The sequence below is a fragment of the Tachysurus fulvidraco genome, chromosome 16, assembly GCF_022655615.1.
Source record: "Tachysurus fulvidraco isolate hzauxx_2018 chromosome 16, HZAU_PFXX_2.0, whole genome shotgun sequence".
NCBI lineage: Eukaryota > Metazoa > Chordata > Actinopteri > Siluriformes > Bagridae > Tachysurus > Tachysurus fulvidraco.
This window is the reverse complement of record NC_062533.1, coordinates 863,210-876,179: the sequence shown is the minus strand read 5'-3', so window position 1 is coordinate 876,179 and position 12,970 is coordinate 863,210. Positions and strand designations below refer to the sequence as shown.

Here is a 12,970-nt window from a genome sequence, read left to right as displayed (position 1 = left end):
AACCTGCTAAAAATGGGTTTGATTTCATTATAAAGGGGGGAAGATTTCGCTAATGCTGTCAAATAAATGAATCCAGTTTGTTTAAAAAAATCTGATTTAAAAATGACTTGATTTGCTTTGTGCCTTGAAAGAAATGTAAACAAGCTGTTTATTGAATGACCTTTTTAAAGCTTTGGATAAAAGTCAGTCCACTTGATGGGCAGTCCGGTCCCGCTGCATAAGACACGTTGGATCAGGTTTAGAGCTCAGGCTTTACATTGTTGTGCTGATGATTTGACTGCATCCAGCTTTTATATTTGAGTGCAGAGAGATCAATCCTCAGAGACTCAATCCTCCAACACATCATGAGTTCTTCAAGGAACTGGCTTTGTACAGGGGAGCATTGAGATGCAGGAACAGGTATAAGTATGGCATGTTGAGGGGCTTTTAATGTCATTGTGACCAAATAGAATATCTGATGCTGTACACAGTGAAATGAAATGTTTGTCCAGGAGCCTGGTGCTACATAAAGACACTGACCTACTGTAACGTACAGAAGACAATGAACAAACAGATGAAATCAAAAACAGTGTTTATTGATAGTTCAGGTCTGAGGTAAAGCTGCAAAGCTTGGAGACGTGATGAAGGACGCTTCGGCCGTGCTCCGATAAACACACGCTCGATAAGGAGTTGAAGCTGGTAACGTGCAGATCAGGATCTGGAAACGCTACTGAGAAGAAGAATGAGAGAGTCGAGTTAGTAAGCCTAGCATACGAGACTGGACAGTGAATGAAGGTGAGAGCGTGGCTTAAATAGTCTGTGAGCAATTAGTGTTGAGTGACGCCAGATGATGATTATCAGAACTCTGGTGATTGAGATCTGAAGGAAGTGTCGTGAGAACCTGGCGTATCCGTGACACCTACATGAGACAACACAGAACTGATTAATCTATCGACATAAAGAGACCGTGCAAACAAACAATATAATAAACTACAATACAGATATGCAAAGACAGCAACACCCAGTATATAGTCTAGGCTGCAAAAAAAACAGTTGTAGCAACATTTAAAAATGTAAAGATTTGAACATGGCTGGATCTATGTGTTACTACATTCGTGTTGGTCAGGTTGTGTTTACTGATGAAATGTGATTTTTTTTTTTTTAAGCAGGATAATTATCCAATGCACACCAGATGCTTTTTGATAGATTATTCCCAAAACCCTGATCTAAAGCCTATAGAGCTTCCATTGGATGCCATGAAGAAGATTTCCATTGGATGCCATGAAGAAGATTTCATAGATTTTTGATGCTTTATTATTTATTATTAACAGACTGAGTGTTTGGAGAAAAATTCCACGGTAACTGTTACAGAAGTCAACAAAAGGTTCAGTGACACAAAGGAATGTTCACAAAAGCTTCTGAGGGGGTGAGAGTCTTATGAAATCTGTTTTTCAACTAACAGCATGGGCACACACACACACACACACACACACACACACACACACACACACACACACACCTGTTACTTGGAAGTGTGATGTAAGGTCCAGAACCACCCTTTTTATTTGATATAAATATGAGAGAATGCAGCTTCTGTCTCATCCATAACACAAGAGATCTTTTAAAGAAGACATTTTTTTGCTACCTGCATTATCAGTTCCTTGTAAGTGTTCAATTTATTCTTGATTACATTATGTATGTAATTAACTGTATAGGTAGATTACTGTGTATGTAGATTATAGCATTACAGCTCAGATTTCTGAATTTTGCCAGTTAACACCCACTTATGTGTTTATTAAAATAATAATAATAATTATTATTATTATTATTATTATTATTATTATTATTATTATTATTATTATGTTGATCCCAAAGATTTACTATGTTAAATGTTAGTGATGGTGTAACATAGGGGTCTCAGACACAGATAAAGCTTTCCAGAATAACACAACTTTCACAAGTCATAAGTTTCACACTGACATGCTAGCCCATGTGCTTTTTATATGTTGCTAACAGGAAGTGGGAGAGGTAATCGAAGAGATTATTAGAACACAGAAGACGGAATCCTTTTGTAAAACATTACCCTGGCCATTAGCATGCATAAAGTCATCTAATAATACAGTTGTTTAATGAAGCTTAATGAGCTGAATTAGCACATAATATCAGCAGTAACTCATGCTTCAGGCATTTTATTATCTAAACCACAATTCATCTTAAACATGCCTATTTATCAGAAGAACTATTTTCTATTCATCTTAAAATGTTTGTCTTTTTAAGGTTAAGAACAAGATCATGTCATACCTGGCCAATGTTGTTGAAGTTGGTGGAACTGGAGGAGCTCCTTTCAATTTTAATGACACTCAAAATGGATCCATATTGCAAAAGATCTATGTTTGGGTCTGTGAAGATACGGTGAAAGCCATTAAAGTGTGTCTTACTGATGGCTAGTTCAAACAATTTGGTGTTTCTGCTGGGAATCTGCAAGAGTTTACATTTATAGGTGGAGAGCATTTCACCTCCCTTTCACTTTGGCCAAATCAAAATAACACACGTCTGGGTGCGATAAAATTCACGACAAGTCACTCCCGGAATTTCCATGCAAGCTTGACAAATCAGAGGCTGCAACCAGAAGTTAGAGTTGATATTGCCTCTGGGATCTGCATGGGAATCAAAGGATGTTCAGGGAGTGATGTGGATCGCTTAGGCTTTAGGTTTGTCAAGAATTTTTAAAATTCGTAAAAGTTTTAAAAGCAGTGGAACCTACAATGGTGTCGCTTACACTGTTGGAAATGTGGTTGTCAATTAATCAAACATCTTAATCAATCTCATATATTAAATCATTTTAATCAATGTTTCTGTTTGAAGTCAGCTTAGTTTGTTTGTTTTAATATTAGCTTCTCATAATAATGATTCTTTTTTTTTTTCTTTCAAATCTGTTAACCAATGATTTGATTTATTTTGCTGGTTCAGACAATTTATTCTGTTAGTCTACCAGTGATGCAAGACTAAGACACAGTTAAGATTAATTAAACATTCTTTACAAATAATTCTGAGTAATGAACAAAACATCTCATTTGGTGATTTTTAGATCTAATTTGACTAATATGGAATGCTATATGGAACAATTTGATTATTTTCTTTTGACATGTTCTGTCAGAATTGTTGCACTTTGCACGCTTTGGCCACGTGCTTTTGTTCTGTGTCACGTGTCTGCCCCGCCCTTGTCTCTTCTCCCCTGCCACTACACACCTGTTCCTCATGTGTTAATTGTGTTGTGTATTAAACCATGCCACGTTGCCTAGGTCGGCGTGAAATCCCCTTCCTTTGTCATGTCATTTGTCAAGTCTTTGTCCCTGTATGGTGTTTTTCAAGTTAATAACCCTGTTTATTTTTATCCCCACGTCACTGACATATTCAGAAGATTATAATCTGTTATGAATTCCATCAGTAAAATCAGTCTCCATTGAAACTGAGCACCTGACTTGTTTTTTCTTTTGTATATTTATGTATTATTCAAGATTCTTCCTGAGCACTAACACTAAAAAGTTTTCCTGTTAGAGTTTGAAAATCATCAACAGGTCTGTTCTGAATCCCAGTCTTCCCAGTAAATTGTTTCTATATGCTGGAGTAAACAACCACTCATACACTACTTGAGCACATTTAAACTAATTCATGTGATTATTTTGACTTAAGAACATTTTTTCTATACCTTCATGTCATTTTTCTACACTTTAATCCAAAGCTTGTGTCTTGTCTTGTCTTGACCTCCAAAAAGGTCATTCAATAAACAGCTTGTTTACATGGCTGTCTGCCTCAACACCCTTCACTTCTTCAAAGGCACAAAGGAAATCAAGTTGTTTTTAAATCAGATTTTTTAAAAATAAACTGGATTCATTACTGTGACAGCATTAGAACATTTCTCCACAATGCACCAGTTTCGGAAGAATCAGCCTCTGTTTTCGAGTCATAGGAATATGTTCCTGTCTCGGTCGTTTGTTGACACTTGGTTCTAGTTGTAAAGATTTCCTCCCATAACAGTTTCACTTCTGAAACACGTTATCTAGAAATCCAAGTACCTATGAGAATGAGCAATGAGATAAGAAATGTAGCATCTTGGACAGTTTTATGCAAGCTTGAAAAGTTGGGGTCTGAAACCAGAGGTTCAGGTTGATGTTGCATTTGGGAATAACATGCCTAAGAACTTCCTCAAACATTAAGCAAAATCTAAACTTTCATACTCTGGAAAAATAAATAATAAATGATTTAAATCAATTTTCTCCAAGATCTGTACTTCTCCAGAGTGTGCAAAAGGGCAAAGACAATCAATCTGGACCCCTCACATCCAGCACACTCACTCTTCGAACTGTTGCCATCTGGTCCACGCTACAGAGCCCTGAGCACCAGAACGACCAGACTTAATAAACCTGGAACAAGCTCCTCAACCGTAAAGGCCTGAACCATGAACTGCAAGCAGAGATCGCTTGTCGTGATGAAGGAAGAAGCTCGATAATCTGATCCGAGCCCGGCGATAACCCACGCCCTCCCCGTCTGCTGCATATTCTGAGTCTCTACGTCATGCCCTTGCTCATCTCACTCCCGAGGAGAAGACACGTCGCATACAACACGGGCTCTGTTTATACTGTGGTGCGCCCGGGCATCGTCTGCCCTCCTGTCCTGTCAGACCACACAACGAGCAGAGTACGCTAGTGAGTGTGGCCAGTTTCGCCTCACAAACCCAGACTTGTTCTCGATTTCCTGTGCGCTTGAGCATACAGGGCGAAAGTATTGACTTAGAAGCTCTCATTGATTCTGGTGCATCTGGAAATTTCATCTCAGGGGAGTGTGTCAAAGCCAATGCTATCCCAGTAAGAGAGTGTGATGTCCCCACAAACATCGAAGCAATAGACGGTCGACGCGTCGGAGAGGGACAGATAAGATTCGTCACCGAAGAAATCGAGCTACTGGTGGGTCCACATCACAGCGAAACTATCCGGTTTCACGTCATCACCTCTCCTCGTCATTCTCTGATCCTGGGATTACCCTGGCTAAAGCTTCACAATCTGGTCATTTCCTGGAGAGAGCCATGGATTATAGCCTGGGATAAGACCTGCGCTCCACATAACCAACCCTCCGAGGCACTACTTCCGCTACCTTTAGCAAGGTCAAGGCCACCAAGCTACCTCCTCACCGTCCCGGCGACTGCAGCATCAAGCTCCTACCCGACGCCACGCCCTCAAAAGGCAGAATTTTCCCGCTGTCACAGCCAGAGACCGAGGCTATGAATGCATATATCTAGGAGGATTTAAAAAAGGGATTTATTTGGCATTCTGTGTCACCAGCATCATCCGGCTTCTTTTTTGTAAAGAAGAAAGACAGGGGACTCCGCCCCTGCATATACTATCGAGCTCTGAACGAGGTTACTGTCAAATTTCACTACCCTCTCCCACTGGTCCCTTCAGCCCTGGAACAGCTGCGCAGAGCCCGGTTCTTCACCAAATTGGATTTACGCAGTGCTTATAATCTGATCCGCATCAGAGAGGGGGACGAATGGAAGACCGCCTTCTCCACACAGTCCGGCCATTATGAATACTTGGTCATGCCATTCGGCCTAGCTAACAGTCCTTCGGTGTTCCAATCATTCATCAATGACGTGTTCCGAGACGTGCTGGATTGATGGGTAATCATTTACATTGATGACATTTTAATATATTCTGAAACCATGGAGGCTCATGTCCAGCACGTGCGTGCAGTGCTGAAAAGACTAATACAACATCAGCTCTATGCTAAAGCTGAGAAATGTGAATTCCACACAACCTCCACGTCGTTCCTGGGTTATGTCATTTCCGCCGGTGGAATCGCCATGGACGAGTCCAAAGTAGAGGCGGTGTTAAAGTGGCCCCAGCCCCAGACTGTCAAAGAATTACAACGCTTTCTGGGCTTCGCGAATTTCTATCGTCGCTTCATTTGCGGGTTCAGCACAGTAGCAGCTCAGCCCAAACTCAGCCCCAGGTTTGTGGGTCCATTCAAGGTTCTCGGACAAGTGAACCCTGTGGCATACCGCCTGGCACTACCGCCCAACTACCGCATCTCTGCCACATTCCATGGTCTTGGGTGAGAGCACGAGACATACTGGACCCCTCACTCACTGCTGAGTTTCATCAGGCTCATCCAGATAAACAGGCTCCTCGACCTTGCGGGCGTCCCCGAAGCCACACCCATCCTCGCTTCGGGAGCCGCTCATGGGGTGGGGGTGGGGGCTCTGTTATGAATGAAGCACCTGTCTCGCCTCCCGACCACCACCAGAGGGAACCTTCGCCTGAGTTCTAGTGACTTCGGAACTATATCTCCCACAATCCACCGCTCCTGTCATAATTACTCCACCAGCTGCTTTCAATCACCTGCTTCCTATATACGCTGAACTTAAACTCCATTTCTGTCCCCATTTGCCTCTGCTAGCGTTTTCCTGTCTGTGTATCCCTGGTTTTTGACCAGTTTTGATTTAACTCCGTTCTTTGATTGTTTGCCGCCTGCCCCAACCGCCTGCCTGTATTACTGTTTCTGGTTTTTGCCTCTTCTTCGATATTGTGTCTGCTGATTCTGACCTATGTCTGTTGTACCCTGAGCTTGAATTAAAGAGCATGCAAATGGATCCTATGTCCCATGATCTGTCATTAATTCAAGTTTTCAATTCAATTCAAGTTTATTTGTATAGCGCTTTTTACAATAGACATTGTCTCAAAGCAGCTTTACAGAACATAAACATAGAGCAGAAGGTAAACATAATTAATGATAAAGGAAATAACAAATAATAAAAGTAAAAGAATTGATAGAATAAAAATTCTAGATTATTATTAGATATATATATAGTTCATAATGTGTATGTATTTATTCCCCTATGAGCAAGTCTGAGGTGACTCAGGCAGCAGTGGCAAGGAAAAACTCCCTTAAATTGGTAAAGGAAGAAACCTTGAGAGGAACCGGACTCAAGGGGGAACCCATCCTCATATGGGTGACACTGGGGGTGTGATTGTAATATACAGTCAGTTAAATGTTGTATTGGTGTAAGGATCAAGGACTTCTGATCTCCTCAGTACCACAGAGTCTAACTGGAGATGTCTCAGGATTCTTAGAGTCGGCCTCGGCTCAGTGGACGTCCAAAGGCTTCGTCCCGCAGAGGACGTTGGGAGCTGGTACAGTGTCTGGATGCCTCGGGATAGGTACAAAGAGAAAAGCAGTGGAAAGGGATTAACATATCTGCTGTTCATAAAAATGTGCAGGTCTGATGTACTAGTGCATGATACAATAGGATGTATTATGTGTACGCCTGACTAAAGAGATGAGTTTTTAATCTACATTTAAACTGGGAAAGTGTGTCTGAGCCCCGAACACTATCAGGAAGACTATTCCAAAGTTTGGGAGCTAAATAAGAAAACGCTCTACCACCTTTAGTAGACTTAGATATTCTGGGAACTACCAAAAGTCCTGAATTTTGTGATCTCAGAGAGCGTGAAGGATTGTAACGTGTTAGATACATGGGAGCTAAACCATTAAGAGCCTTGTACGTAAGTAGCAGCAGTTTGTAATCAGTTCTAAACTTAACAGGTAGCCAGTGTAGAGATGATAAAATTGGGGTTACTTTCTTGTCCTAGTGAGAACTCTGGCAGCTTCATTACATATTCAATTTGTTATTATTATTATTATTATTATTATTATTATTATTATTATTATTCAAAAAATATATATTTAGCTGTAATATAGTTTGTGTTCATTTTTTTCTCATAAGGGAAAATTATTATTATTATTATTATTATTATTATTTACTGACATTAAACATGGTCAAAATGGTTTCAAAACAATCTCCTGGCTTTGAAACATACCAGCCTGTAATTGTGCATTAACTTTTGTGCCTCTAGAGTGAAAATAATTCAAAATTTCTGTTTTTTTGTTTTTTTTACTAAACAATAAATTTGCCACCAGAAGTCTCCGCCTCTTCTATGTGTGCAACAGACATATCCAAACACTCAGCACAAATAGGGGAACTGCCTCACGGGTAGTCAGATCACGTCACTTGCTCATGTCCGCTCGCCTCCAAAAGTATTGGCACCCTAGTGGTCCAGTAGCTTTCACAATCTTCCTGTCCACTCGCCTCCAAAAAGCACCGGCCTTTGAGAATACTTGCACCGTCAAAGCCAACATCAAAGTTTGTCGCGACAAACTTTACAAATCTAGTTTCATCTGGTTTTGATGAGGTGTATATCAAAATTGTCTAAATTAACTGAGTGTGTTAAAGGGAGAAAAGATTGGATGACCTGCCATTTTCTACTGTTAAATTCTGATAAGAGAAATGTTACTTATCTGTCCAAAACCAGTACACAGAAGCTTCCATTTAGAGGGATGTACTGTAACTACTAGCTCAACAGCAAACTTTAGAAAACATATTGGCTGTGAGCAGTTCTTTTCATATCATTATCATATCATTATTTTATTTGTATCTTTGTGTAATACTTTGACAATTAATTAATCTATTTATTAGAGTTTTTTATGAATAAAATAAACATACAATAATTCTTCACTGTTTGTTTACATTTATGACATTTGACAGATTCTCTTATCCATAGTGACATACAAAAGTGCTTTTAAGTCTCTACCATTGAATACACACTGTCCAATGTTTTCTTCTTCCACATATTCAACAAATGGAAGAAAGTGCAAGTATTTCATGAAGAGGTAAGTCTTCAACTGTCATTTGAAGTTAGCCAGTGACTCAGTTTTTCAGACCCAAGTGCAAGGACTGATAAGGGCCTTGAGGTATGAGGGAGCTGGTCCATTTCTGGCTTTGTTCAAAAAATAATCCACTTTAGGAGGTGTATTAGAATTAATATGTGCCGTTTATTAAAGGAATCACAAGCCGGCAATCTAAACATGACAAAAAAAGTTGGAAAAGTTCAAACCATGGGCAAACAAGAAGTGTGGCAAATAAATGCTAAACAGAAACCAAAAATCAAAAATAGTGAAACAGGTCAAAACACAATGAGGCAATATCAACAATAAAGAAGGCTTGGAACAGAAGGCTTCACAATATGGTGAACGAGAGCCTGACTTGTATCTCTTATATTTACCTTTACATTTCCGGCATTTGGCAAACACACTTATCCGGAATAAATAAAACAGTCATTTAATATACATTCCTTATTGACTACTAGTTATAGAAATAGATTTAACATATATGTATTAAGCTAATATAGTACATATAACAGCTAAACAGTTAATCCAAAATTAGCATTGATCTAAAGGTAACTTAAAGATAACTTAGAGGTAACAGATTTAGAGGTCACACTTATTATTTGCTACTGTAGTATTTTTTTCTTCTTTCAGCTTGTGAAACACAACTCCATCTGATTGTTTACGCCATTTCACTGTGATGTTCTCTGTCCCCAAATCATCCTTCAGTTTCTGGTTGATCTGATGAACAGAATAAGACTTTTATTACTAAATAATGCAGGATAGAGACTCACCTGTAGGAAATGATACAGAAACTGAATACAACAGTCAGAATCTGATTACAATACAGTTTATATGTGTCAGAGTTTGATGAATGCTGGGAGGATGAGAGGATGAGACCCACCTGCTCCAAGATGGCCGTCATCACTGCAGGATCATTCACATCCTTATCGGATTGGACCTTCACTCTTAGTATTTGTTGTTTTCCTGTGACATCTAAATGCAGAAATACAAACAATAACACACAATTACATCATCATACTGGACTCAGTTTAATTTGCTAAAATGTAAAAACATTAACTCACCTGAGTAACAGAAGAAAGGCATTATGTCTGAACACAGAGCATCAGCAGCCTGACCGTTATTTATATAACCACAGTTTTCATTCTTCAGGGTATTATCAGGTTTTCCAGTCATCCAGCTGATGGTAGAGAACTTGGTTTGGTCTGTCCACTTCCAGGAGTCTCTGAACAGACCAAACCAAGTCCAGTCTGAGGTCAGTGCCTTTATAACTGAGTCTTCAGTTGCATCTCTTGAGCTGGCCAAGTCTGTGTGATGCTGTCTACAGTAAGTCTGAGCTTCAAGCCATGTCATAGAATTAGAAATGTAAATGTACCTCTGATTTCCAGTTTTACTTACTGTGAGAATAAAAACACATGATGAAATATGAGCATTAAGGCAATGTTAATGCTTCTAAAATTAAAAGTTTATAAAAATTAAAATTATAACACTATATAATATAAAATTATAAAAATAATTAAAAATTAACAGATTACAACATTAAAACTCTAAGGAAATTTCTCAAAGATTGCTGACAGAACAGCAAGAAATTGGCTTATATTTAGACCTGGTTAAACTGAACAAGTATTTTCTAATTGTCTGAAATGTCAAAGTTCATAAAGATAATTGTCTGAAATGTGTTCCAAGTTGTTCTTTTGAATACTTCACTTCAAGAAATATTGTACTTCAATTCATTTAGCATATTAAAAACAAACTGTTCTGAATTTTTTTTACAAAACGGCATTCTCTACTGACAAATCGGAAAGTGATTAATATGTAGATCCATACCATCAAAACAGACAGTGGGGATTAACTTAGTACAGATCACATCTGCCCAACCCCAGGGAGAAGTCATACCACACTCCTCATATCCATCACCATTGTTGGGTTCACCTGTTTTCCACAATAAAGCTCCTACTGACAAATTTCCCATGGACCAGCGCCAGCTGTTGGTGGGATTATAGAGTCCAATCCAAGCACTGGAACTGAATTGATGTCTCTGTGCTTCATTCTGAAGTCGGACCATGTTGTCATTACTGTCGATGATAGCCAGGTCAGTGTGTGTGGCTCTGCAATAAGCCTGAGCATCACTCCAGGTTTTCCCCTGCTGGATCAGATAGTACTGACGAGGGACAGATAGGACGAGAGGAACTGTGGATAAATTTTAATCATTTTACGCAATATTAGTTCAGTCACTATTTTTACTTATTAACTCTTCTAATAATTTTCCTTTATTTGATTGTGCAATCCTTTTTTCTTTTTTTTTTTCTTTGGTACAAAACAAGAAATTTCTTTAAATCAGCAGAAACACACACACACACACACACACACACACCTCTCACCTATGAAAAACAGGAGTATGTAGAGACACTGCTCCATTACTGATGTGTAGATAAACTCACTAAGACAAAAGAAATGTGATTAAAATCCCTCAGCAGTTCTGATCAGCAGTAAAACTGACAACTATAAGTACCACATCACTACATATGATTATAACTGAATTTAAACAGTTCAGTTAATAATGTAAGTATATCATTCCTCAAGATGTGTATTTCTAAGTTCACATTAAAGTTTATTTTATTTTAAATGCTCTGTCAGGATCTAGCCCAGGATTTTTGCCATGTGATTTTGTTTACATTTTGTGTTCACATGTCTGTCCCACCCTTGTCTATTCCTTCCCAGCTCAGCACACCTGTTCCTTATGTGTCTAATTGTCTCCCTTATCAATCCTTGTATTTGTATTGTCTTTGTGTGTTCCTTTTCCCCAATGCTTCCCGATTTTGTTTGTGTTGTGTTTCTATGTTATGTTTAACAAATCATGTTTTTAGCTATCCTTGAATTTGGGTCTGAATTTTATCTTGAAGACACTGTCAGAAGAACAGAGGCAGGCTGTGTGCCCACATGTACAGGAGATCATTCATTATATCTGAAAACAAATCCAATTGAGAGCAAATGAAAAGACAGGTTATAAAACAGCAGGTAATAGATAGATCTGAACCAGACTATGATCACACAGAGCAAAGCACCGGATGAACATGAGGGTTTAAATAGATACATAAATCAGTAAGGAAACTGAAAACAAGTTTAATCATGATACATGAAGGAAACAGGCAATGACAAGACAGGGGCAGAGACTAATGGTTTTAATTATTAATCATAGTTTTAATAAATAATTATAGTTATTTATTAATAAAATACAATGCTTTACCTGCACACTGCACATCATGTAGCACATTTAGCATTTAATATTAACATTATTACAGTTCAGTATGAATTTACTGTATTGTATTAATATTTAAATTTCTATTTCCAAATATCACAGATGTTCAGGACTGGGTACAGGATTTATTTATAGTCACATTTTAAAATGGATTACATCATTACTTTTATAAACATGAGGAATACAACAAATAAAACATCATAAATGTGATAAAACTGATAATAAATAATTTATTAAACTAAAGACTGGAAATACATTAGTGAATATTAAAGTTCCTCTTCACTCTGCTCTGTGTCCTGTGTGAAGTGTTCAGATGTTCACAGCTCCTAATTTATGATTATTAAGATTAGTTTATTAAGATTATTAAGACTCACGGGTCAGTCAGTGAATTTTTTACATCAGGTTTAAACTCAGCAAGAAAGTTTCATTGAACAGTGATGAATTTTAAATATTTTATACATTAGAGTTTTTCATGTGTAACTCTCATTTATATATAGTTAATTTTTATTTGTTTATTTCTTATTGAATTAACTTTTTCATTACTACCTTGTTTGTTACCTTCAAATATTGCATTCTCACATGTTAAGCTCTGTAAAACTTTCCCCCTCAAGTGGTAGGAAATAACTTAAGAATTCAGTAGAATATTAAAACATACCTGAAATGTGAAGGAGGTAAACTATCAGTGTTGTATCTGAGCGTATCTCAGTGTCTTTCAGATCCGTTCTGTGGTATCTGATGACCCAGCATTGATATTTGTTCTCTTTTACTCTTCATGACATACTGCAAACCAGGACTGCCTACTTTCTCTACTTTACAAATCAGATTAAATGGAAATCTGAGGTTGACAGGAAATGACTGATGAAATGGAGGACAGGAGTTCAAGTTCAAGATAAAGTCACCTTCAAATGCACTTTGTGTTTAATTTAAAACATGTATAGGTCTGTATATCTGCAGCACTTCTGACAAAAGAATACAGTTAATGGATTTATG

General features: G+C 38.1%; 2 protein-coding genes and 1 long non-coding RNA gene across 4 annotated transcripts; 2 read left to right on the top strand and 1 right to left on the bottom strand.

Annotated features, from left to right (window-relative positions):
• Window positions 1–1,474: 1,474 nt before the first annotated feature.
• Window positions 1,475–3,322, top strand: LOC113643937. Its single transcript, XR_003440912.2, has 2 exons — window positions 1,475–1,642; window positions 2,257–3,322. It is a non-coding gene; the product is annotated as an uncharacterized LOC113643937 (long non-coding RNA).
• A 2,376-nt stretch (window positions 3,323–5,698) lies between these two features.
• Window positions 5,699–6,094, top strand: LOC125139078 (uncharacterized mitochondrial protein AtMg00860-like). The gene has a single exon (XM_047801971.1). It carries the CDS (start codon window positions 5,699–5,701, stop codon window positions 6,092–6,094), a length of 396 nt encoding a protein of 131 aa, XP_047657927.1.
• A 2,508-nt stretch (window positions 6,095–8,602) lies between these two features.
• LOC113643934 (putative C-type lectin domain family 20 member A) lies at window positions 8,603–12,714 on the bottom strand. 2 transcript variants are annotated; one of them, XM_027148379.2, is made up of 6 exons: window positions 12,636–12,714; window positions 11,103–11,161; window positions 10,549–10,911; window positions 9,786–10,118; window positions 9,605–9,696; window positions 8,603–9,441 (listed from the first exon to the last, which is right to left on the bottom strand). In XM_027148379.2, exons 2-6 carry the CDS (start codon window positions 11,137–11,139, stop codon window positions 9,304–9,306), a joined length of 963 nt encoding a protein of 320 aa, XP_027004180.2. In that variant the 5' UTR covers window positions 11,140–11,161; window positions 12,636–12,714; the 3' UTR covers window positions 8,603–9,303. The 2 variants fall into 2 exon arrangements, with proteins under 2 accessions (XP_027004180.2, XP_027004181.2); XM_027148380.2 differs by having other exon boundaries at window positions 10,654–10,911.
• Window positions 12,715–12,970: the final 256 nt, after the last annotated feature.

What these genes read in the sequence shown, in the direction of transcription:
- LOC113643934 (XM_027148379.2), bottom strand. Translation starts at nt 11,139, where the DNA reads ATGGAGCAGTGTCTCTACATACTCCTGTTTTTCATAG. An exon ending in CATACTCCTGTTTTTCATAG is followed by an intron (nt 10,912 to 11,102) that starts GTGAGAGGTGTG and finishes ATTTATCCACAG; the next exon opens with TTCCTCTCGTCCTATCTGTC. An exon ending in GCCTTTCTTCTGTTACTCAG is followed by an intron (nt 9,697 to 9,785) that starts GTGAGTTAATGT and finishes TTCTGCATTTAG; the next exon opens with ATGTCACAGGAAAACAACAA.
- LOC125139078 (XM_047801971.1), top strand. Translation starts at nt 5,699, where the DNA reads ATGGAGGCTCATGTCCAGCACGTGCGTGCAGTGCTGAAAAGACTAATA.